The sequence below is a fragment of the Podarcis cretensis genome (assembly GCF_951804945.1).
Source record: "Podarcis cretensis genome assembly, chromosome: 6".
In the NCBI taxonomy this organism is placed as follows: Eukaryota; Metazoa; Chordata; class Lepidosauria; order Squamata; family Lacertidae; genus Podarcis; species Podarcis cretensis.
In genome coordinates this window covers 3,243,804-3,269,748 of record NC_137175.1, presented here as the reverse complement: position 1 = coordinate 3,269,748, position 25,945 = coordinate 3,243,804, and the positions used below count along the sequence as shown (strand labels likewise).

General features: G+C 49.2%; 1 protein-coding gene across 2 annotated transcripts in view; it reads left to right on the top strand.

The window, feature by feature from the left end:
* Positions 1-23,254, top strand: part of CCM2L (CCM2 like scaffold protein) — a 29,180-nt gene extending 5,926 nt beyond the window's left edge. Inside the window, exons 2-10 of one of the 2 annotated variants that reach the window (XM_079979340.1) lie at positions 3,902-4,069; positions 4,870-4,953; positions 6,282-6,465; positions 15,885-16,393; positions 17,241-17,376; positions 18,882-18,945; positions 21,629-21,776; positions 22,514-22,652; positions 22,893-23,254. In XM_079979340.1, the coding sequence (XP_079835466.1) occupies positions 3,902-4,069; positions 4,870-4,953; positions 6,282-6,465; positions 15,885-16,393; positions 17,241-17,376; positions 18,882-18,945; positions 21,629-21,776; positions 22,514-22,652; positions 22,893-23,206 (1,746 nt within the window). In that variant the 3' untranslated portion in view covers positions 23,207-23,254. The remainder of the gene's footprint in view (positions 1-3,901; positions 4,070-4,869; positions 4,954-6,281; positions 6,466-15,884; positions 16,394-17,240; positions 17,377-18,881; positions 18,946-21,628; positions 21,777-22,513; positions 22,653-22,892) is intronic. The other variant, XM_079979341.1, reaches the window with a different exon arrangement.
* The last annotated feature ends 2,691 nt before the right edge of the window (positions 23,255-25,945 follow it).

Genomic DNA, 25,945 nt, shown 5'->3' with positions numbered 1-25,945 from the left:
AGATGATCACCAGGGCTAGCTGGCTAAATTAGTCCTACTTGGGCCAGCGAGGAGACCAGGGGAGAATTAGCCGTGGGATACCAGAGCGGGTAATCTTCATAAAAAGGGGAGGGGGAGGCAGCTGAGGCAAACAGGCATTGAACTGGCCCAGCAAGTCCCAGGACTCAGCCCAGGCTCATCTCAAGCCTTGCACAATCGTTTCAAGAGAAGTGAATGCGCTTGCCGTTCTTGCTTTAGCTTTGGGAATTGGGGGGGGGGGAGCAATGAACTCTTCTCCCCCGCCCTGCCCACATCCTGAGCAGATGGGCCTGGGTGGCCTTTCCCGACCCTGTCACAGATCCAGCACCATCCGAAGCCTCTGGGGATACAATTCCCCTCCAGCTGCCCAAGGCGAAGCCCAGCTGTCAGCCTGGGCTCCTGGCCGAAAAAACAGCAGCAGCCGATCCCGAGACCGGCATGTTAAATTGGTTTGCTTGGGCATCACCCATGGGGCAAAGAGAAGGCAGTTGTTGGGTGCCTGAAGCAGGTGGTCCCAATGTCCCCCCTGCCTCCTCTCTAACTGTTTAGTGCAGGGGTCCCCAAACTAAGGCCCACGGGCCATATAAGGCCCAAGGGACTCGGCGACCTCTGCCGCCCGCTCTTACCCGTGCTGCGCTGCGCGGCTGCCCACTTCTGAGTCGGAGGAGCACCGGAAATAGCTTTTGCAAATGTGCAAGCGTTATTTGTGCATGCACAAGCATTATTTGCGGTGCACATCTGGGTCAGAGGAGGCCCGTGCACATGCGCACAAGCTATTTCTGGTGCTCCTCTGCCCCGGAAGTGCGCCAGAAATAGTGCATGCGCACACATGTGGGCATGCGCTTCCCCGGCCTCCGGCCCGCCGCGTGATCAGTGCTGGAGACATTGGCCCGAGACGCGGTAAGTTTGCTGACCCCTGGTTTAGAGGCCTCCTGATCCGTCATAAAGTTTCCCAGTTCAAGCCCCTCAGAAGTGAGCGGGAGCTGCAAAAGATCCCACATCAGTGAGATTTTTGCACAGGGAAATTTCCCCAGGGGCGTTTGTCATATCTGCAAACCACTGCACCTGAAGAATCCATCCACCTCACTTTGTGGCCAGGTCACCTGTTGATGGAGAATTCATCCTGATTTGTTTGCAGGGAGTTTGGGTAACACCGGCTGTTTAATGAACGTGCATTGCAATTTGTTCGCAATGACTATCTTAATGCAGTGGTTCACAAACTTTTCTGAGCTGCCTCCCCCTTGGCTCCATAAATGCCATGGAACCCGGTGCCCTCTACCCTATAGAAAGCATCATCCAGAATAGTGGTTTACATGTTATAATAATAATAATTTATTATTTATACCCCACCCATCTGGCTGGGTTTCCCCAACCACTCTGGGTGGCTTCCAACAAAGTATTAAAATACAGTTGTCTGTCAAACATTAAAAGCTTCCCTAAACAGGGCTGCCTTCAGATGTCTTCTAAAAGTCTGGTAGTAGCTGTTCTCTTTCACACCTGATGGGAGGGCATTCCACAGGGTAGGTGCCACTACTGAGAAGGCCCTCTGCCTGGTTCCCCGTAACTTGGCTTCTCGCAATGAGGGAACCGCCAGAAGGCCCTCGGCACTGGACCTCAGCATCCAGGCAGAATGATGGGGGTGGAGACGCTCCTTCGGGTATACTGGACCGAGGCCATTTAGGGCTTTAAAGGTCAGCACCAACACTTTGAATTGTGCTTGGAAACGTACTGGGAGCCATTGCAGATCTCTCAGGACCGCTGTTATGTGGTCCTGGCGGCCGCTCCCAGTCACCAGTCTAGCTGCCGCATTATGGATTAGTTGTAGTTTCTGGGTCAAGGTGACCCCGCTAAGGAAGATAATAAAAAAAGTAAAATTCAAAGCAGCAACAATTAATTGCACAAAATCGAATTAAAACAATTAAATTAAATTAAAACTGATGATTTTGAAGTCTGATGGTCATTGACCTCTTATGCCCCCTGCCTCTTAGTGTCCCCCACTGCCCCCCCAGGAGTCGCTACTTCCCACCTGAGGAAACCACGGGCTCTTTTTAAGGAAAGGGCTGGTGCTGTGATGCTTTTATGATTATCTGTATGTTTCAATAGATTATAGATTATAGATAAATTCTATTGATGTTTAATTGGTGCCTGGAAAGCATGGGGCGAAAGGTCAATGTGGATGAGCCCTTAACGTGTGGAACTGGATGAGATTAGCTGGAAACTGAGGCAAAACCTCTGGAGAGAGGAAGGGGCTACCTAGCTGCTTTCTGGGAATGTGAGAGGAGAGTCTGTGCGGAGTGACAGAGCCTGGGCTTCCTTGCCCAGTGTCATTTCTTCCTCCCTGTTGATTGCTGTAGCAGGAGCAAAGATAAATAATGCAAAATAGCAATGATATGCAAATTGCATTCAATTAGGCTGCAGGCTTTTTATTTCCTTGATACAGAACTTAATTTGGCCTTCTGGCAGAGAGCATGCTCGGAGCCATCACGGAGTCTGGACGAAGCCATGGAATCAGAGCACTGTAGGGTTGGGAGGGACTCCCAAAGGTCATCTATTCCAGCCCCCTGCAATGCAGAAATTTCAGCTAAAGCATCCATGACAGATGGCCATCCAACCTCTGCTTGAAAACCTCCACCACCTTCTGAGGGAATCCACTCCACAGTCCACGGTCAAGCCGCTCCTAGTGTCAGAAAGCTATTCTTAATGTATAGTCGGAATCTCCTTTCTCGTCATTTGAATCCATTGATTTAAGCCTTACTGTGCTGGTCCCGTGGATCAACCGAGAGGCGAGGTCCGAGTCCAGTCCAAGGTCAAAGGAGCAATATGGAGGCAGGCCATAAAAGCTGAAGCTGGGTGCAGGGCAGGGAGCCCGGTGAGGTCAGGAGCTCAGGCAGGAGAGCAGGACAGGGTTCAGGCAGGAACTAGCAGCCAACAATGTTGCTCCCACAACTTGGGACTGGGGCTGGCTGGCTTTTATCTGCATCGAGACATAGGGCGCCCCCAATCCTCAGGTGACTCGCCTCTCCTGGCCTGGAGGGAGCACTCCTCCTGCAGGAACTTAGTTCCCTCCGCCTCTCTGCCCTGAGCCTCTGCAGCTCAGGAGAGGCTGGAGGGTTACTGGACCCAGAGGCAACCTCAGCTTCCCCTGACGGGGCTGAGAGTGGAGCACCTGCAGGCAATGGGTCCTCCATCACCTCAGGAGCCAGAGCAGACTCAGCTGATGCCTGCACCTGAGGATCCAGCACAGGTGAGGACCCTTCAGGCTCAAGCCCCAGCCCCGGCTCAGCTGGATCTGGAGGCGGGGAATCTTGCGCAGGCTGGGATTCCTCAGGTTCAGCATCCGAGTCTGAATCCCAGGCCATGACACTTACCTTCTGCAGCAGCAGCAGCAGAAAACAAGCTTGCCCTATATTCCATGTGATTGCCCTTCAAATATTTGAAGACGGCTACGTCTCCTCTTCTCCAGGCTAACCATACCCAGCTGCTTCAACCGTTCCTCATCAGCCTTGCTTTCCAGACCCTTGAACATCTCGTTCTCTCTCCTCTGCATACCTTCCAGCTTGATCTAGACCAGGGTTCCCCAAATTTGGGTCTCCAACTGTTTTGGGACTACAGTTCCCATCACCCCTGGTCCACTGGTCCTGCTAGCAAGGGATGATGGGAGTTGTAGTTCAACAACAGCTGGAGACCCAAGTTTGGGGAATCCTGGACTTCTATTTATGCAGCCTGGGATTGCATCGGCTTATTTTGCTGCTGCATTGCACTGTTGGCTCATGTTTGCAACGAGGGCATCTGCCAGCATCTGGGCCGCCTGCAGCCGTTCTCCATCACCCTCCTGTTGTGACTTTACTGACGGGGCCTCGGCTTCTGCCTGCTTCCCCAACAGGGCTTTGTGTCACCGATCAAGAGGCTCGTCTTCCCAAAGGCAGCCCGAAGGCAGGCCCTCAAGAGCAGCCTCTGCCGCCGCCCTCTTCACTCCGTCCCGCTCTACCCTCCGGACTATCTCATCGACCCTCAGATCCTCCTGCACGACTACGTGGAAAAGGAAGTGAAGGTGAGAGCGCCCAAGGGAGCAGAGTGCGGAACTTGCTGGTGTCAACGCAGCAGCTGAGGACCACGTGAAACATTTTCTGCCGGTGTGGATTTTGAGCGGAGGGTTTTCCCCTTGGTTCTGCATTTGTGAGAACTCAAGCTTTAAGTGTGCTATACCTTATGTTCCTATGCAATTAAAACTTCCAAACTATTTGACAGCCTAAACGTCCCAAAATGACGCAAAGTGTGTTCTGGATCTGCGATATATATATATATATATATATTATTGTTATTATTATTATTTATTATTTATACCCCGCCACTCTGGGCGGCTTTCAACAAAATATTAAAATACAGTTGTCTGTCAAACATTAAAAGCTTCCCTAAACAGGGCTGCCTTCAGATGTCTTCTGAAAGTCTGGTAGTTTTCGTTCTCTTTGACATCTGGTGGGAGGGCGTTCCACAGGGCGGGTGCCACTACTGAGAAGACCCTGTGCCTGGTTCCCTGTAGCTTTGCTTCTCGCAATGAGGGAACCGCCAGAAGGCCCTCAGAGCTGGACCTCAGTGTCCGGGCAGAACAATGGGGGTGGAGACGCTCCTTCAGATACATTGAAGGCCGTTTAGGGCTTTTAAGGTCAGCACCAACACTTTGAATTGTGCTCGGAAACGTACTGGGAGCCAATGTAGGTCTTTCAATCTGTCCTCCTCACCACAGATCTATCCAGACAGAACCCTCTGCCTTCAGCATGGAACCATCACTTAGGAGATTCCTGCCTTAGCCTTGTCCCACTTTATTGTGGCTTCTTATCTCTTTATCTCCAGTTTTTAGGTCACCTGACTTGGGTAACGACTTCCTTGAACCCCTCCAGCCGTGACGAGCTGTTGCAGCTACTGGACACTGCAAGGGTAACCTTCCAATGTACTTCAATGCGCTTTGGTGTTGTTCAATTAATGGTCATATGCTTGGAACGGAAACTGCCCGCTTGGGAGGACGTGAAGGGGTGCAGAGGTGCTGAAGAGACTTGCGACAGGCGCCACTAGGGAGAACCACTAGGATGAATAAGTTATGTCGCCATGTCTCGGCTGCCAAAATAACTTGGCCGTCTGGGATGCTATAAATCCCAGGTGCTCCACGCCAGGTGACAAAGAATCTGGGGCCAATCCTTCTAATCCCTTTCTGAAGCTACTTCTCAGGTGGTCATCATCTGCACAACATAGGCATGTATGTTTAGGCTCAGAGACTATTCTGCCTTTCCCTGTGGTGTGTGGCTTGGCTGACTTGCCTGAGTTATCTGAGCCAATTTCATAGAAGTGTGATGTTGAGAGGAACCCCAAGGCTCATCTAGTCTAACCCCCTGTGCTTTTCTGCATTGATGGGATGGCCTCATAGTCCAGTTTCCCCCAACTTGGAGTCCTCCAGGGGCTGATGGGAGTTGTGGTCCAGAGCAGCTGGCCTGGAGGACTACAGCTTTGGGAAGTCCTTCCCAGGGATAATAATAATAATAATAATAATAATAATAATAATAATAATAATAATTTATTATTTGTACCCCGCCCATCTAGCTGGGTTTCCCCAGCCACTCTGGGCGGCTTCCAACAAAGATGAAAAGTACAGTAAAATGTCACATATTAAAAACTTCCCTGAACAGGGCTGCCTTCACATGTCTTCTGAATGTCAGGTAGTTGTTTATCGCTTTGACATCTGATGGGAGGGCATTCCACAGGGCGGGCGCCACTACCGAGAAGGCCCTCTGCCTGGTTCCCTGTAACTTGGCCTCTCGCAGTGAGGGAACTGCCAAAAGGCCCTCGGAGCTGGATCTCAGTGTCCGGGCAGAACGATGGGGGAGGAGACACTCCTTCAGATATACTGGAACGAGGCTGTTTAGGGCTTTAAAGGTCAGCACCAACACTTTGAATTGTGCTCGGAAACGCACTGGGAGCCAATGTAGGTCTTTCAAGACTGGTGTTATATGGTCTTGGCGGCCGCTCCCAGTCACCAGTCTAGCTGCCGCGTTCTGGATTAGTTGTAGTTTCCGGGTCACCTTCAAAGGTAGCCCCATGTAGAGCGCATTGCAGTAGTCCAAGCGGAAGATAACCAGAGCATGCACCACTCTGGCAAGACAGTCTGTGGGCAGATAGGGTCTCGGCCTACGTACCAGATGGAGCTGGTAAACAGCGAAACTGGGCACCATTTAACGGGCTCCCATCCCCTTTTTGCTCCACCTTTCTTGCAGCAATTGAAGGAACTTCCTCTGAAGACAACCCCAGAGCAGGATAGCATCTTGAGCCTTTCGGCCCGCTGCCTGCTTCTTACCTGGAGAGACAACGAGGAACTCATCCTGAGGATCCCCACCCATGAAATTGCAGCCGCCTCCTACCTGCGGGACGATGCCTTTCACCTCCTGGTACTCAAAACAGGTGTGGGCTGGTTCAGGTGGATTCCCGACTAGAGAATTCCCACCTGGTTGAAAATGGATCAGGCCACTTCCAAGCCATGGGCCTTAGGGCAGAATGCGTGTTTCTGCATGGCTCAGTTGGTGCACACTATTTGCAATATCTTTCCCCTTTTCTCTTGCAATATATATTTTTTTAATACCTTATATACATTTTTATTAAAAAAATTTAACATATCACTTCGAACAGTCATACAACATAACTTCTCATCTTATACAGTATTTTGGACTTCCATCAACACCTCTGATGATTTTCCGTTTTTATCACTTATTCTGCATTTCTTACATATAATTATCCTTAACTAATAATAATAATAATAATAATAATAATAATAATATTTATATCCCGCCCTCCCCAGCCAAAGCCGGGCTCAGGGTGGCTAACAACAATCAAATAATGCAGCACTCTAAAAACATTTCATTATAAAAATTAATAAAAATCAAATTGATGGCAACCATTAAGCAAAAATTCTGTGCAGATTGCCAAAGGAGGTCCTCTTCTTGCAATATTTCAAATAATCCATCTTACAAGACTTCTTTTCATTTTTATTTGGGTTTTTATGGAATTGATACAAAGAAGTACCAAGAACAAGTCAAAACATTTCCCTCTAATTTCTCCTGAGTTCAGGGGTTCGAACAGGATAACCAACCGGCTCTCCTTGGCTGTAATGTGTGAACGCCCAGGATTTGCTCACCTAGTTACTTATAGCAGCAAGGGTCTTCCATTCCCAAAACGCAGCCTTATTTTGCAACGAGTTGTTGCCAACTTGAAAGCAAATGAGCATTGCTATCTCCCAGCCTAACCTGCTTCACAAGGTTGTTCTGAGGTTAGACCAAGAGAAATCCATTCACTATTATCCTGACAGGTTGGAGATAAGCAAATACAGCCTCTTCTCCATTGGAGTTCCCTAAGCACCACCGCTTGTCCTGCATAAAATCAGAAAATTGCAGAGGCGGAAGGGACCCAGAAGGTCATCAAGATCAACCCCCCTGCAACGCAGGAAAACTTAAAAACCTCTGCTTTAAAACTTGCAAAGGAAAGAGAGTACACCACCATCCGAGGGAGTCTGTGTTAGAGTTGTTCCCTGAACTGGACCTTGCGTACGAATGGTGTGTCTCCACTGCGGTAAAGTGCTTCAAAGTTTTACTGTGGTTCAATAAACTTTCCTCGCTCTGGTCTCAAAGGGAAATCCCAAGCTTCTTCTTCCTTGCAGAACTTCTCTGCAAAGTCTTGGAGCCTCAGCTTGAGGATCTGCCCTTCCAGTGAGCACTCAGGGCTGATTTCCTTCAGAACGGAGAGGTTTTGTTATGTATTGAGTTGAATAGGATCCAAAATGCAGCCGTCTGATTGGTCCTAGAACAATAGGATTCAGAATGCAGCAGTCTGATTGGTCCTAGAACAATGCAGCAGTATGATTGGTCTGCAGGAGCCACCCAATCCAGCTCCAGGTGGAAGGGAATCCACAACCTGATTGGCCTACAGGAGAATCCTGGAATTGTGTGGCTATTCCCTCCCCCCCCACAGGTGGAATAAATGAAGACAACGGACACAGAGTTTTAGGTTAATGGGCGAAAATGGCCACAACTTTATTGATTACAGGAAAGAAGGGTATTGGCTTTAGGCATTGGCCCTAACCGACTATCCGGTCTGACCGGGAAGGGTTAAACACCAACAGGGGGAGCCACCCGAGATGCATATCCCTAGGCGCTCCCCGATGGGTTACCGCTCGGGGGCGCGCTTTAGGCCCTAGCCTCCGTAGGTTTCGGACGAGGCGTCGCCCCTCGGAGTCCTTTAACGAACTACCCTTCAAGCATTGGGGGAGGTGATGGCGTTCCTCCCCCCCAACCTCATCTGCATGATAATACCCCGGCCAATGCCTACCGCCAAAACCGAGGGAGTTGTGACGATTTGCTACGAGGTAGGCGAAAAAACCAAGTGGCTCACAAAACCAGCCAATTAGCCAAATGGAAAAACTCCTACCAGGCCCCTTGCGGCGACCAGCCGAGGCCCATAGCAAGGTCAGTGGCAAAACCTAAAGGGCGGGTGGGTGGGAAACTGCGTCGTCTCCAGGGAAGAAAGGGGGCGAGCCAGGGGCTGCCCTGACCTTAAGTGGCCCTAGGAAGGCCCGCCCCTGCCACCAGCCAATTGGCTGGCACCACAGGGTATGCTAATTGGGTGAATCCCTGTCTCCTGCGAGGCTGACGCCAGCCTCGCAGAGTGAGTGTGGGCGGGGTCGTGATCCCACAACCCCCCCTCCTCCTGAAGATCGGAAGGGGCATTGTGTGGCTATTCCCTCCCCCCCCACAGGTGGAATAAATGAAGACAACGGACACAGAGTTTTAGGTTAATGGGCGAAAATGGCCACAACTTTATTGATTACAGGAAAGAAGGGTATTGGCTTTAGGCATTGGCCCTAACCGACTATCCGGTCTGACCGGGAAGGGTTAAACACCAACAGGGGGAGCCACCCGAGATGCATATCCCTAGGCGCTCCCCGATGGGTTACCGCTCGGGGGCGCGCTTTAGGCCCTAGCCTCCGTAGGTTTCGGACGAGGCGTCGCCCCTCGGAGTCCTTTAACGAACTACCCTTCAAGCATTGGGGGAGGTGATGGCGTTCCTCCCCCCCAACCTCATCTGCATGATAATACCCCGGCCAATGCCTACCGCCACCGAGCCGCAAGCCGGCTCGCCGCCAATACCCTCAGACCTGTAACCAATCCCTAAGGCCTTGAAAATTATCTGCCAACCAAATAACATTGCCAGCATCAGATAGATGCACGCCATCCCAGCGATAAATGCACGCCATCCCAGCGATAAAGCATTTCCTTGTCAAACCGTATGCATGGGTGCTGAATGACCCGACCGCCCCATGCGGCCACTCTACGAGCCACCGTGCGCTCCACAATCCTCCTAGCTTTGTTCACAGCCACGGGTTTTTTTTTTGCATCCCGCCAACATCGCCTTTCCAGCAAAGATGACCAGATTATTGTAATGTTTTCATGGGATGCCCTCAACAATTCCAAGTCATTGATAATGTTCCATATCAAGTCCACCCCTTTCCTATACGCCAAGTCGTTCTCGCTCAGCTGGATGACCAGGCACTGGGTGGGCCCTCAATGCCACTCCCACCCAGGGCTGCCACTCTACGCACCACCGCCCAATGCCAGGCTTTCCTAGCCCTGTTTATGGCTATCGGGCACCTGCAATCTCTCCAGACCCGCCTCTCCATCCACGAGGCCCAAATAAAAGTAGTGACGTTTGGGTAAGAGCCCTTAAGTTCCTCCAAGTCACTAAAGATATGCCACATAAAGTCGACTGCCTTTCTGTAAGCTAACACTTTTCGCCTAATTGGTTAACTAAAGCATCTGGGGGCCCCTCCGCCGCCGCTCTGGCCCTAATAGCGGGCAACATTTTTGGCCCAGCGCATTCTCCTTCAAGAGATCCAAGATATATTTATGTAGCTATGGTGCGGCCCGAGACCGGAATTGATGGCGCGGACCCTGGCCCAATGCACCATGCTGTGCCCGATTATCCAGATGCGCGCCCTCGTAGCTCCTGCACCCTAGGTCCCCATTAGCGGCATGGTTTATATCCCAGTGGACGGTGCAGGGCCTATACTCCAAATATGCATCACAACGTCACCTGAAAGCAAAAGAAGGTAACAAAGCCAGGTCAGGTATACTGTGAACAATCACAAGGTCTTATGAATATATCCTTTATATGCATCAGACTTCCCTTAATGCATCAGACTTCCACTGCCCCCAAGTCCTTCATCCTTTCAGATGAGAGTCCCAAATGCACTGCTGTGGTGGCAGCCCCAATCCGAAAGGAGTTAACCGTGAATTTAGCTGAGGGTAAACCTCAGGCAGCAATCGCCCTTCGCATAACGTGCATGGACTGATGCCGTGCAAGGCCGGAGCCATCCCAATGTTCGAGGGATGGACCTGAGACGGTTGGTCCCATGTACATGAATTGTTTAGTGTCCTTTACTGCTGATCGGTTTTGGAACATTGGACATGCAGGACTAAATTGGATCTGAACAAGGTCAGGTCTCTCAAACTACCTCGGGCAATGGAATCTGGTTGGCCCTTACAAACCACTTCGCCACTGCGCATAACGCCAAAGGCAATGGAGTATGCAGCTGTAAATAACTGGGCCTTGTCCTCGGACCAACAGATACTTCTTAATTTTCTTTCTTCTTGTTTTTTTTTTTATGGTTTATTATTATTATTATTATTATTTTACATTTATTTATTTATTTATGAATTAGCATAGAATGTCATAAGTTAAGGGCCTTCTACCATCACTTTTAGGAGGCTGCGGCCTGCGCCAGCCCCACAGTGCCCTTTACACTAAGAAGGCCACACCAGGGTCTCTGGATTAAACAACCTTACAGAAAAAGGAGATTGCCGCCTACTGGATGTTTAAGAGTCTTTGCTGCACGACCCAGCACTCTCCAATGTACCAAGTATTGCAGAGCTTCAGCCTTGGTAGGAGGCGTGTGAAGCTTAGGATTTTTTAATTTACCTTGAGGTGTGTCAAGCGTAGGGTTTTTTTTTTTTTTTTTTTTTTTTTTTTTTTTACTATTATTATTATTGTCATTATTATTATTATCATTATCATATTTATAATTATTATTTTATAAGTTTGCCTTGAAACTCCATAAAGTCCACCCAAGCCCTTTTAAAGATCTAAGCGTGGGCGGGGCTCCTGAAGCTAATACTCCCTTCAGGACATCATGTTCCCAAGGCTCCAAAGGTGCTCCCGGAATGGCTGTGGCAATTCGCTGCACCTGTGCATCCGTGATGCCCTTGTTAACCCCAGGGGTAAATTTGTTAGAGAAGTAGATGTTTATTTCTAAGCACTAAAGGTCAAAGGTCCGGGACAGGTTTGCCACTCTAGGAGTGCGATAATTGTTTAGACGGGACACTTCCCGAACTGATTCTTTGGTTTGGGGGGGGGGGGTTCCCCGAGTTAGGGGGTAATGAAATGAGGATCCTGAGGCCATAAGAGAAACTCTTTGCTGCCTCTATTTTAGGGTATCTATCGAGAAGGGTTCTAAGAGGTGAGAGCTCAACAGAAGAGAACATCCCAGTCAAGGGCCAAATTGATACCAGTTTCTGGCTGTTCTTTTTGGCGGGTCTGTGAGCTTTTCAAGACCCCTGATGGAAATGCCCCCTGCTGCCCGGAAGAGGCTGTTTACCTTTAAAACACGAAGACGCTGGGTGGTTACCTAGGCACTTCTCACATTCATGCACATACTTACAATTTGGCCCTTGGCACACACCCGTGTTGTACTCCCAGCAAACCTCATGGTGAGGGACTCGCTTGGCTTCAAATTTTCCGACTTTCCTTTTCCCACATAGGGACCCATATGCTCCATCCAGTAATTCTGGTCGCTCGGAACGCAGCAGGAAGCTTTTCTGAATTGTCCTCGGCATCAGAAGGCTTACTTCTTTTGCTCTTCTCGGCCGAATGCTTCTTCTTACTTAGACTTCTTTCTCCCTTCCACAGCATTCCCTGTGGAATACTGGGAAAGTCTGGGGTATACTGAGAGGCAGAAAGGTTATAATTGTAAGCATGAGCCCTACCTCCCGAGGATCTGTCATTGGAAACCCAGGGACACGTAGACCGTAATTATGTGTGAGGATGCATAAATGGATTGCTACCCGAATGTGGAACCCTAAATAAGGAGGCCAAAGTGCAAAGGAGCTCCTCACTATTTCGGAAGAGGCCGTAGTGACCATGGGCCTGAATTGTTGGTAAAAGGTTTCCAAAGCAGAGGAAACACTGACTAGGCCTGTGGGTTGCAGGGCACAGGAGGCTACCCTGACCCATCTTGGACACAGGACCCACTGTTGAATCATTGGCTGCTCTCAGCACTGCTGCGGTGGCCGCGGAGGTGCCAGGGCGGTCCACAACGTTAGGTGGCGTATCCGGGATGCATTCTTGGGTGAGCGCAAGAGGTGCCGCTGCCACCTGGCCTGCGGGCCTATATTGCCTATAAAATGTCTAAAAAGCATTGAAAAACTGTGCCAAAGTATGTGGGTTACTAGGCACTACGAAGGCCTGAGGCCCCTCTTGGTTCCCTTATGGCCCCCCCCCCCCCCAGATACAGCAGGCATTACAAAGCCTGGGACCCCTCCTGGTTCCCTTGTGCCACCCCAGATATAGCGGCATTTTGAGCAGACATAGTTTGATACCCTTAATTAGCCTGGTTCAGTAAAATCAACGCCAACTAGCTTGGATTATATGCGTGAGCTGCGAGCAATATCACGGTAGTTCAGTATTGTCTGCACTGGTGAGTTTAAAGGAATCAAAGATGCCTAACTAATCTCCAACAAATTGTATTTAGCTGCAAACAATATCACCGTAGCTCATTATTATCTGCACTGGATAGCAGACCAAAATACCAGCCCACACCTCAAGCCATGTATTTAGAGGAATACTAATGTCAGCAGCTATGCAGCAAGCTAGAGGTAGAATTATACATTGTAACCCAGCAATACAGCAGTGAAAAATGATAAGTTGACTTATGCAACAAACCTATAAGCAAAGCAAAGCTCCCAAAAGCCCTTAAGCACTATTATCAAAATCAACCAAATGATTTAAAATTGCCAGATTAAATATATACTTATAAACTAACTGATGAAATACCAGAAAGAGATGAACGTAAAAGAGGCATGAGCTATTTGCTTTAGATTCCCTATAACCTGTATGCAAAGCTCGCAAGAGATTGCAGGCGAAGAAACCCTTTAATAAATCAAATGACGTAAAACCTGGATCTCTTTTCCTCATAACTATGAATTAACTATACCAAATTATAAACTTAAAGCCTAGGCAGAGAGTAAATGACACAGCTCCACAGAGCACCGCAAGCTGAATGAAATAATTTGAATTCCAATATACTATGCACTAATGCTTCAATTTGATTTAAATGTGTTTCATAAATTCCCAGAATGAAATTCTCGAGAGTGTAAGTATAAACAAAAGCAGTCAAATTAATTAGAGGATATTAATTCTAAGATTAGCCTAGCCAGAGACGCTGTAGCCAGCTCTATACAAGCTTATGCACCAAGAGGAGGGGCTCCCTGCAGCCCCTTGCGTGCTCTTATTTAAGCTAGGCTCTTTTAATAATTGCGCTTTCATCCTTTGTTTATATTGCTTATGTTTATTTCCTTTGTTTATATTGTTTATATTGCTTTTGAATTTAAAACCAAATAGAAAGTGAGGGGCACTCAAAAAGTAGATCCCACATGGTTTTGCCTCTCCTAAAATGGCCGCCGCTGCAAGGCCACGTGGGCAATCAAAATGGCGGCCGTAATGCGTTCCCACTGCCTAGTGACAAGGAACATGTGCGGAAACACTTAACGCTAGCCCTTTAACACTGAAAAAATTCCACAACCGCAAGAGCAAAACCTGCAGGCATTCCCCACGTACCCCTTATGAACATTAATTATTTCCCTGGTTTTTCCGCCGGTTAGGCTTAAAAGGTAGGGTTTTTAAAATTACTTCCCAGGTGGAGTGCCTATAGTAAAATGGCCACCGCCCGGAAGGCCATGTGGGTGGATGAAATGGCGGCAGGGGCACGGTGGTTGCCCGGCAACGGCACAGCTGCTTCCGATGCTTTCCAAGTCTAAACTTCCGCGCGAAAATAAAACAGCCTGTAGAAACTCACCCCCTCAAGAATGCTGCTGAAATGATTATTTGACAAGAAATTCTGCCCCCTCACCCCAGCAGGAAAATGAAACACAACCGGCACCAAACGCAGCCCGCTCTCCTCCCGCAGCTGCCGTTCAGCCTAATTGCACCACGCTCCCCTGCACAAACCCCTAGCTAAAGCCTGAAGCCCCAACAGCAAAACCTGATTGGATGGGTGCGCTGCGTCCTCCGAACGGCCGTTCTTCCTTGAGCTCCTTGCAGGACAGGCAGTCAGCAGCCGAGGGCAGGCAACGGATCACCAGAAAAAGCTCCACAAAGCTGAATAAATTCTTCTGAAGGGGGCATGCAGCAGCAGGCAAGGCAAGCTCCTGAGGGCAGGGAACTTGCACCAAAACACACAGAGCTTCCTGTAAAACTACAGACGTGAAAGAGATGCTGGAAGGAAAGCACACAAACACACACACACACACAGTGATTTTAGCTCAATTACAGCTCCGGTGTTAAACTGCAGCAGCTGGAATGGAGCGCAAAGGGGGAAACCCCCAGAAGGAGAAAAGCCCCACAAAAATAGAGATAACAACTCCTGAAAATCAAGCAGTTTAGAAATCAAGCAACACCAGCAGCGAATGCTGAAAATTCCCTGTAAAAGAAAGGGAGCTTTTTCTGTGAAGCTACAGCATATTCCACGAGGTGCCCTGCAGCTCAAGAACAAAGGCAACAAAGAAGCAAGGCAGGAAGGCTCCAGGCAAGGCAGATAAGATCTCCCACAAGCAGGAACAGCTGATATGCGGGAAACGTGAGGGCTGGCTGGGGAGAGGGGAGAAACGAAGGGGCAGAATGGAGACTGTTTAAATTAGCTGGGGAGAGGGGAGAAACAAGGGGGGCAGAACGGAGACCGTGTAAAATCAGCTGATTAAAGAGCATTCAAACCATGGGGAGAGAGGGGGAGAAGCAAAAGGAGGAACTGAGGAAACTGAGGAAAAAAAAGGAGGAACTGAGGAAAAAACTGAGGAAACTGTAAAAACTGAGGAAACTGAGGAAACTGTAAAATCAGCTGATTAAAGAGCATTCAAACCATGGGGAGAGAGGGGGAGAAGCAAAAGGAGGAACTGAGGAAACTGAGGAAAAAAAGGAGGAAACTGAGGAAAAAGGAGGAACTGAGGAAAAAAAAGGAGGAAAGGAGGAAACTGCGTCGTCTCCAGGGAAGAAAGGGGGCGAGCCAGGGGCTGCCCTGACCTTAAGTGGCCCTAGGAAGGCCCGCCCCTGCCACCAGCCAATTGGCTGGCACCACAGGGTATGCTAATTGGGTGAATCCCTGTCTCCTGCGAGGCTGACGCCAGCCTCGCAGAGTGAGTGTGGGCGGGGTCGTGATCCCACAACCCCCCCTCCTCCTGAAGATCGGAAGGGGCATTAGCCAATCACGTGCAGCCCATTGTGTAAATAATGTATATAAAGCAGATATTTTGGGGGAACATTCATTCCTCACTACTATGAGCTGAATAAAAAGCATGAAATCCGCACTCAACTCTGAGTTTATTTCAGGTTTGATCATCTTGCAGTCCATGGGACTCTCAAGAGTCTCCTCCACCACCAGAATTCAAAAGCATCAATTCTTCGGCCATCAGCCTTCTTTATGGTCCAGCTCATGGGCCTTTTTTGCTGCTGCATCACAGCTTTGGCTCAGGTTAAGCTTGTGTTGTTGTTGTCCCTATTATTTCCAGGCTTGGGAGTAGACCCGGTCCCTGCAGGAGGTAGCGCGGATGTTTACCCTGGAAGCACCCAGGAGAAGAAATTTCCCGGAGGGCCAGCTGAGAAGAGACTGGCAGAACCCCGGCAGCTGGGGGGCACGATGGAGCGACGCCACACCATCTGCAGCCTGGACTGGAAGATGGCACGGGGCGGGCCGGAGGGCAGGCCCAGCGGAGGGGGCAGCCTGGAGCGGAAGCAGGGCACGGGCAGCTGGGAGAAGAGGCAGGGTCCCGCAGGCGGCAGGCCCTTCGGGAGCTGGGAGCGCAGGCAGACCTATAGCGGCAGCTGGGAGCGCCGCCCCACGGGCAAAGCTGGGGGCAGTTGGGAGAGGAGGCGGCAGGCCTACAGCGGGAGCTGGGAGAGGGGCAAGACCTGGGGCAGCTGGGAGCGCCGGTGGCACACCGGGAACAACCCCCTGGACCCCAAAGAGCCCAGCCCCGAAGCCTACTGCAATCTCATCATCCTGGCCGTGGCTAACAGGGTGAGCAGCCAGAAGCCCGGTCTTGTCCTCCCTTCAAAATAGACAATCTCTCTCTCTCTCTCTCTCTCTCTCTCTCTCTCTCTCTCTCTCTCTCTCTCTCTCTCATATTTTTAAAAGCTTTTTTTATGAATCAGCAAGGTGAAAAAAATGATCTGTATGAAAACAAAAACAGAAAAAGAAGGGGGGAAGCATGTATATGAAAACAAAAAAGGAGAAGAAAAAGAAAAAGGCAGCCCTAGATAAGGATGTTTTTTAATGTTTTATTATTTTTTTATATATGTTAGAAGCCACCCAGAGTGACTGGGGCAGCCCAGTCAGGTGGGCGGGTTAATAATAATAATAATAATAATAATAATGGAATAGGGCATCCCTATTTTCATCGGAAGGGACTCGTATGGTGCTGTGGGTTAAACCACAGAGCCTAGGACTTGCTGATCAGAAGGTTGGCGGTTCGAATCGCCGCGACGGGGTGAGCTCACGTTGCTCGGTCCCAGCTCCTGCCAACCTAGCAGTTTGAAAGCGCGTCAAAGTGCAAGTAGATAAATAGGTACCGCTCTGGCGGGAAGGTAAACGGCGTTTCCGTGCGCTGCTCTGGTTCGCCAAGCTTAGTCATGCTGGCCACATGACCCGGAAGCTGCACACCGGCTCCCTCGGCCAAAAAAGCGAGATGAGCGCCACAACCCAGAGTCAGCCACAACTGGACTTAATGGTCAGGGTTCCCTTTACCTTTTACCTATTTTCATCAGAGGAATATTGGAGGGTATGATATAGCACCTAAATAACTGGTCACAAATGATCAAGCAACTCTAGAACACGGATCTGACTGCCCTTTCTCCCTATTGTGCAGGATATGGCAGAAGAATCGTGTGCTCTCATCTGCCAGGTTTTCCAGATAATCTATGGGGACCAAACCATTGAGTGTGTGGACCGGGCTGGTTATCACTACACATCCACCATGAAGCGTCCTTGGCTGTCTAGCCGGAGTGAGTACATTTAGGGAAGCTTTTAATGTTTGATGCATTACTGTATTTTAATATTTTGTTGGAAGCCACCCAGAGTGGCCGGGAAAGCCCAGCCAGATAGGCGGGGTATAAATAATAATAATAATAATTATTATTATTATTATTATTACGCAACCACCTTTGTCTAAGGCGGTTAAATGAGTCAGCTCATTTATTTATTTATTTATTTATTTGAACAATTTATATACCGCTTAACTGCAAGCGTCTTTAAGCAAATTACAAACTTGCAATGGTGAAAAAATCAGTTGAAACTATTCAGAGAAATATAAATGCTTGCTGGAATGAATAACTTGAGTCGAGAGGAAATGAGCTCCACAAAATTGGGTGCATGATACTTTTGCTTTTGCTTTCTTTGGCGATCCCTTGTAGCCGAGTAAGATTGTCTTCCGTGAACACGGTCTTAACGGTGTGTCCATAGGTGACTGCGGAGGCCAATTCTGGACCCACATGTCCTTCCACAGTGGGGACATTGGTTCCCAGGCGGGAGTTGATCACGGTGTGGATTTGCTAAGCGTGCCTTCCTCTTAGCATGTTTCTCCCTTTTGTCTTGAATTCGAGTGACACCTTTGGTAAAGGCTGTTCTCCAGCTGGAGCACTCGCAGGCCAGTGTTTCCCAGTTGTCGGTGTTTATACTACATTTTTTTTAGATTTGCCTTGAGAGAGTCTTTGAACCTCTTTTGTTGACCACAACGCTTTCCATTTTTAAGTTCAGAATAGAGTAGTTGCTTTGGAAGACGATAATCAGGCATCCGAAGAACATGACCAATTCAACGAAGTTGACGTTGAGGAATCAATACTACCCCAGTATTTTCTGCTGTGACCAACAGTGACTGAACTGTTGTGCCCAAAACGACTGTATTTTTTGCTCTATAAGACACACTTTTTCCCTCCTAAAAAGTAAGGGGAAATGTGTGTGCATCTTATGGAACGAATGCAGGCTGCGCAGCTATCCCAGAAGCCAGAACAGCAAGAGGGATTGCTGCTTTCGCTGTACAGCAATCCCTCTTGCTGTTCTGGCTTCTGAGATTCAGTATATATTTTTTCTTGTTTTCCTCCTCCAAAAACTAGGTGCGCCTTGTGGTCTGGTGCATCTTATAGAGCAAAAAATACGGTAGGTATGGGTCTTCAGATGAGTAGAACAGTGCCATTGGTTCCTGAATCTCATTGCAAGCAAACATTTTTTAGCATTGCAAACACCCTTTGGTTAGTGATAAAAAAAAAAACAACTGGTGGAAATAGTTTTATGGGTGCCTTCCATATACTTTAGGCTACGACATGCCTCATCCCTGACCACTGGGCTTGGCTGACTGTGGATAATGGGATTTGTAGTCCAAAAAATCTGCCACGTACTGCATGGGCTGCCCCTGGGCCACCTGATGGTTGCAAAGGATGGAGGGTTGAGGTCTGACAGCACAGAAACCTGTTTTCCAATACCCCGTTTAACCCCTTGTGCTGTCTTCTTCCAGGTGAGAGCTGTCGGACGGATGGGACGTACGGCTATGATGCTGATTTCAGCTGCTGTAGCTCTTTGTGAGTCCTGCCCCCCCCACTGGTAGCAAGAGGGATGTCTGGCTGGGACTTATGGGAGTTGTAGTCCAAAATGGCTGCACCAAGTGGGGCTTCTGGGAGTTGACATCGGAACAGTACCTGGTTGTCGAAGGCTGACCTGATTTGTCATTTAATTGGTTATGTTAACCAACTAAGCACCTTTTCATCTGCTAAAAAGGTAAAGGGACCCCTGACCATTAGGTCCAGTCATGGCCATCTCTGGGGTTGCAGCGCTCATCTCGCTCTACTGGCTGAGGGAGCCGGCGTACAGCTTCCGGGTCATGTGGCCAGCATGACTAAACCGCTTCTGGCAAACCAGAGCAGCGCACAGAAACGCCGTTTACCTTCCCGCCAGAGTGGTACCTATTGATCTACTTGCACTTTGACGTGCTCTCGAACTGCTATGTTGGCAGGAGCAGGGACTGAGCAACGGAAGCTCACCCCGTCGTGGGGATTCGAACCGCCAACCTTCTGATCAGCAAGTCCTAGGCTCTGTGGTTTAACTCACAGCGCCACTCATGTCCCTTGCTAAAAAGGTAACCCCCCCACTTAATCAGCTATGGGATTCTTTAATAAATCATTTCTAAAACTAGTGCAGATAAGATAAAGGTAAAGGTACCCCTGCCCGTACGGGCCAGTCTTGACAGACTCTGGGGTTGTGCGCCCATCTCACTTAAGAGGCCAGGGGCCAGCGCTGTCCGGAGACACTTCCGGGTCACGTGGCCAGCGTGACATCGTTGCTCTGGCGAGCCAGAGCCGCACACGGAAACGCCGTTTACCTTCCCGCTGGTAAGCGGTCCCTATTTATCTACTTGCACCCGGAGGTGCTTTCGAACTGCTAGGTTGGCAGGCGCTGGGACCGAGCAGCGGGAGCGCACCCCGCCGCAGGGATTCGAACCGCCGACCTTTCGATCGGCAAGCCCTAGGCGCTGAGGCTTTAACCCACAGCGCCACCTGCGTCCCTGCAGATAAGATAGCAGGTACCATTTGGGAAGAGCACTTTTCTTCAAAGGTATCTGCCTTGGACAGCTAGAAAATGCCCTGCTAGGTGTATGCTTGGTCTGAGGTCACTTCCTGTTCTGTGATCCCGAGGCAGATTTCACCAACCTGGTGCCCTCTAGATATTTTGGACGACAACTTCCACGAGCCCCCGTGCTCGCTGAGGGGGCTGATGGGAGTTGTAGTTCAAAATGTCTGTTGACAGGAGCCAGTCAGCAGTAAATTGCACTGAGCAAGTTAGAGTTAAATCTTTCTTAGCAAAAGCGGGATCTGCATAGGAGCATCAGGCCCAATGAGCACAGCAACTCATCTCCCACAGGTCTTGCCCCCAAGAAGCAGTTGCTGAGACTGAAGGTCCCTGCCTCCCCACAACCCCCTCCTCTTCAGGGTTTTCCCCAAGCAATCTGAGACTACGCCTGCATGAAGCTAACGTCTCCTCCGCCCTCTTCATGCCTCTCCTGGTTCTGGGAGACCAGCGCGAGGGGGAGCTCATGACAAGCAGGAGGAAAAGATACCTGTGCTTCTTCACCAGCGTGAACCATCTCTGTCTCTTGGTGAAATGTACTTGGAGTTGAGAGTGGATTTCATGCTCTTTATTCAGCTCATAGTGGTGAGGAGGAATGAATGTTCCCCCAAAGTATCTGCTTTATATACATTATTTACACAATGGGCTGCATGTGATTGGCTATTTCCGGAATTCTCCTGTAGGCCAATCAGGTTGTGGATTCACTTCCACCTGGAGCTGGATTGGGTGGCTCCTGTGGACCAATCATATTGCTGCATTGTTCTAGGACCAATCAGACTGCTGCATTTTGGATCCTATTCAACTCAGTACATTACACCTGGCCTCCCTTCCACTTCAGCTTCTGCCTCTGAGTCTGGACTTCTCTCTGCCACAGAATCTCCCTGCTCACCAAGCCCTGTTACCTCTTCAGCTTCTTCCTCCCATTCTTCTCCCTCTGATCACTCACCGCCATCTCACCACCAATCCCCTGACTCTGAGCTTTCTTCCCTTGGGGGTTCCGCAGCAGGTGCCTCCTACCATTCTGCTGCGTCCAACCAGTCCGTGACAGCTATGTTGGCTGAGGGGGCTGCTGGGAGTTGTAGTCCAAAATGTCTGCTCCGGCTGGGGACTGCTGGGAGTTGTAGTCCAGAATGGCTGCGCCGGCTGGAGACTGCTGGGAGTTGTAGTCCAAAATGTCTGCACTGGCTGGGGACTGCTGGGAGTTGTAGTCCAAAATGTCTGCACCAGCTGGGGACTGCTGGGAGTTGTATTCCAGAATGGCTGCACCGGCTGGGGACTGCGGGAGTTGTAGTCCAGAATAGCTGCACTGGCAGTGGGGGCTGATGGGAGTCGTAGTCCACAATGGCTGTGCTGACTGCAGGGGCTGATGGGAGTTGTAGTCCAAAATGTCTGCTCCAGCTGGGGACTGCTGGGAGTTGTAGTCCAGAATAGCTGCACTGGCAGTGGGGGCTGATGGGAGTCGTAGTCCACAATGGCTGTGCTGGCTGCAGGGGCTGATGGGAGTTGTAGTCCCAGGGCACAATGGGGAAGGCTGACTCCTTGGCAATTGGGGAGTGGGGAGGAGTGGGGAAGAGAAGGAGACCTTCTTGACAACATGAGATGGGAAGGGTTACTGATCCGCTTGCTTCCTTCTTCCCTCAGCGATGGTTCCCACGACACCTTTGAGGCCTGTTGCAGCGACACTTCGTCCCCCTCCTTCCATCAGTCCTATCACAGCCTGGCCACGGCCTGCAGTGGCAGCGACCAGAGCAACACTGGCCTGGAGCAACTACAGGACTACATGATCACAGTGAGTGGAGTTTGCGGGGGTGGCCTGGGGGGGCAGAGATGCACTTTGGGTGCCCTGAATCCACGAGCCTTGCAGTCACTGGGTGCTTCTAAAACCAACTCCTGGGAACTGTCCGTTTGCATTATTACTGCAAAAATCAAAATTACTACAAAAGATACTATTTCACCTATAGATGTAAACATAGGCAACATGATAGTTTATAGCACTACATAGGCATGGAGCAAGTAGATAGAAGAAAGATACATACACACACACACACACACACACACACGAGTGCTTTTGGGGGGGACGCAGGGGTACACATACCCCTAAACATTTTGTGAATCTAAGTTTGGCCTCATTGAAGGGCAGTATTTCAATATGAGGTGGAAAATGAGAGTACCCCTAAACATTTTTTTAGAAAAAAAAGCAGTGTATGTGTGTTTTTCTGTTTTACAATTTACAATACTCATTTTACATCCTTAAGATATCAATGACTTCCTTTATTCTCTTTCCATGGTCCATTTTACATATCATAAATCCCTGCATATTTTGCAAAAACTATACCAATCAGTATTCCATTGTTGCATCGATCAAAACTTATTTACACCGTTTTCAGGTGTACACAATTATTTCCCCTATATTCAATACATTTCCCGAAAGAGGTGCAAGAAGTCTGTTTTTACAGTTCCCTCCTTGCAAATGATAAATGTTTGTCGTTTGGCGTGACTGTCCTGCCTCTTTGTCTCACCCCATAGCTCAGGAACAAACTGACACCGCAGGAGATCCAACAGTTTGCCTTCTTGCTGAGAGAATACCGGATGGGTCTGGCGGTGGAGGGATACTGTGCCGGCCTCCTCCAGCTCTACGGAGAAAAGCGGAAGTTCCTGCTGCTGGGTAAATGAAAAACCTCTGTTTTTGGTGGGGCAGAAGAAGGAAGAGATGGGAAAATCGCCACTGGGGGAGGTCAAGTCACTTCCATACATCACTCCTGGGAAAGCCATGGCTTTAACTATACGGGCCTTTGTTGGCAAGGGTGATGTTTTGCCCTTTGGGGGTTTGCAGGAATGGGCTCCTGGTGGACCAAGGAGCCTTCGCCCAATCTCCCTGGCACCTGTCTCTGTTCTGGCTCCACAGGGATGCGCCCCTTCATCCCTGACCAAGACATTGGCTACTTCGAGAGCTTCCTGGAAAACATCGGTATCCGCGAAGGAGGGATCTTGACGGACAGCTTCGGGCGCATCAAGAAGAGCATGAGCAACACCTCGGCCTCCGCCGTGCGCAGCTACGACAGCTGGTCCTTGCGCTCGGAATCAGAGTCCTTCAACCGCATGATCACGGACATCACCCACGACATCGAAGCCCTGGCGAGGGATGAGGATGAAGAGGAGGAAGACGGCGAAGACGACAATGGCAGCGGTGGCAATGATGATGAAGACAACTACCTGTGAGGAGGGGAGACCATTTGGGCCTGAGGAGAGCCAGGAACACTGAAAGCTCTTGAAAGCGCTTGAATATGAAGTCAGACAATTGGTTCAGATGGCTCAATATGGTCTATACTGACTGACATCAGTTTTTTTAGGGTTGGTCTCTCCCCACCCTACCTGGAGAGGCTGGGGGTTGAATTTGGGTCTTTCTGCAATTAAAGCAGATGCTCTACCATTGGGCTGCCGTGGTGGGGCAGCCAATCCTTATTTCAGCCTTCTTCTCAATGAATGAGGGACGCGGGTGGTGCTGTGGTTTAAACCACAGAGCCTAGGACTTGCTGATCAGAAGGTCGGCGGTTCAAATCCCCGCGACGGGGTGAGCTCCCGTTGCTCGGTCCCTGCTCCTGCCAACCTAGCAGTTCGAAAGCGCATCAAAAGTGCAAGTAGATAAATAGGTACCACTCTGGCGGGAAGGTAAACGGCGTTTCTGTGCGCTGCTCTGGTTCGCCAGAAGCGGCTTAGTCATGCTGGCCACATGACCCGGAAGCTGTACGCCGGCTCCCTCGGCCAGTAAAGCGAGATGAGCACCGCAACCCCAGAGTCGTCCGTGACTGGACCTAATGGTCAGGGGTACCTTTACCTTTTTACTCAATTAATATCTGGATCCTGCACACCCTTCAATTGCCCCTATTTGCCAGGGACAGGGTAAAAATGTTGTTGTTGTTGTTGTTGAAATGTTGCTGTTGTTGTTGTTGAATAAGACACCCCTATTTTCATCGGAGAAATGTTGGAGGGCATGGATCCTGGCGAGCAAAGGTGAGCCACGCCTTTCTCTCCCTACCTGCTCCCCAGTTGCGAAAGTGATCTGCGTTGGAACATCCATGTTCAGAGGCAGTCTACCATTCAATATCATTTGCTGAGCCGTGGGGTTGAGAGAAGCCTGTGGAGCTCATGTCCTGCCTTTGAATATCCCAGAAAGATCTGGTTGTGCAATGTGAGAAGCAGGATCCTGGACTATATGGACATCTGGCCTGATCCACCAGAGATCATAGAATTGTAGAGTTGGGACCCGAGGGTCATCTAGTCCAACCCCCTGCATTGCAGGAACTCTGCCTATGTTCTTGCACCTGTCCCACCCCATGGCTTGCTCTCTGCAGCTCGAGTTCATCCTTCTGGTCTGCTAGGTTCAGGAGAGTCCCCTTCGGATGGACTTCCGATGTCTTGTCTTGTGAAGTTGGTCAAGCGCCAAGCAATTTTTAATAGAGCAAGACTGCCCTCTGCTGGTCTCTTGCAGAACGTATGCAGTGAGCTTATACCATGATAACCAAGACAGGTATCACATTGCACCATCGTTTGCAAGTTCTCTTTCGAGACTCAAGCTTTTACAATCGGTGCAACGGCAGGGTTTTTATTTTGTTTTTGAAATGAGGTTACAACCTCTTTTAGGAATTGCAATATTTATTTGTTTTCATACTAACAGAAGCTTTTCTGGGCTGGTTTCCAGCCCTGTGCAATAGCCCTCCCACAATAAAATCATTAAAAACTTAGGCGGAACCCAACACTTCTGCAAGCGGACCTCCACTCATGCAGTGGGACTTCCTCCATTCTGTCCTTCCCCATTGCCCTACCTCTAACGCAGAGAGGGGAAACTGGGGGTCCCTGAAACATTGCTACACTCCAAATCCCATCGTCCCTGCCCACTGGGCCGTTCTGGCAGGGGCAGATGGGAGATGGAGTGCGACAACATCTGGAATCCCCTGGGCTCACCATTCCTGAGGTTTCTGCAATGGCTGCTTTGCAGCTCTGCGGACAGTCCTTGGTTGAGCAAGAGAGTCTAGAGTTCTTGGATCTTGGATCTCATGGCATTGTTGGACTACATCTCCCATCATCCCAAACCAGCTAGTTGGGGGTGGTGGGAGTCGTAGTAGCACAGCGAAACCTGGGGACCAAAGGTTTTCTCAGACCTTGTATGCCACAACAGCAGCAAGAATACTTATTGCAAAGTATTGGAAGACACAAGATCTACCCACCCAGGAAGAATGGCAGATGAAGGTGATGGACTATATGGAACTGGCGGAAATGACTGGCAGAATCCAAGACCAAGGAGAAGAGTTGGTGGAAGAAGATTGGAAGAAATTTAAAGTTTATCTACAGAAATATTGTAAAATTAAGGAATGTTAGAAGGAGGCTGGAATGAAGTTCTGTGGTTTTAGCAGAAATGATATAAAGGATTAAGTAAAAATGGATTGGTAATTAGTGAAAGAGGAGAATGCAAAAATATAGTATATCAAGATAATTTTTTTTTAGGATGGAAAGGATTTGCTGAAATATCTAATCAAACTAGAATACAAAAAAGGGAGGTGTGAGGAGGTCAAGGAAATAAGCAAAGGAAAGAAAGTTATGTAAAGGTTGGATTTGTGTGTTTCTTCTTTTTCTTTTTTCTTTTTCTTTTTTCTCTCTCTTGGATTGTTTTTCTCTCTCTTGGATTGTTTGTCTTTTTTGTAATCTTCAAAATTAGAATAAATATTATTTTTTTAAAAAAACAAAGGTTTTCTCAGACCTGCAGCAAAGCAGAGCAAGGGTCAGTATGAGTCCGTTTGGCTGTGCTTTGAGAAACCACGAGAGGGTGCTGTCCTCTCTTCGTAACGCCCTTCCCTTTTTAAGGCTTGCGTAAGGCAGAATGGTTTGCCCCTTGGGGAGCTACAATTCCCAGCACCCTTAGCAAACTACAACTCCCGGGATTTTTTGCTGGGTAAGTCATGT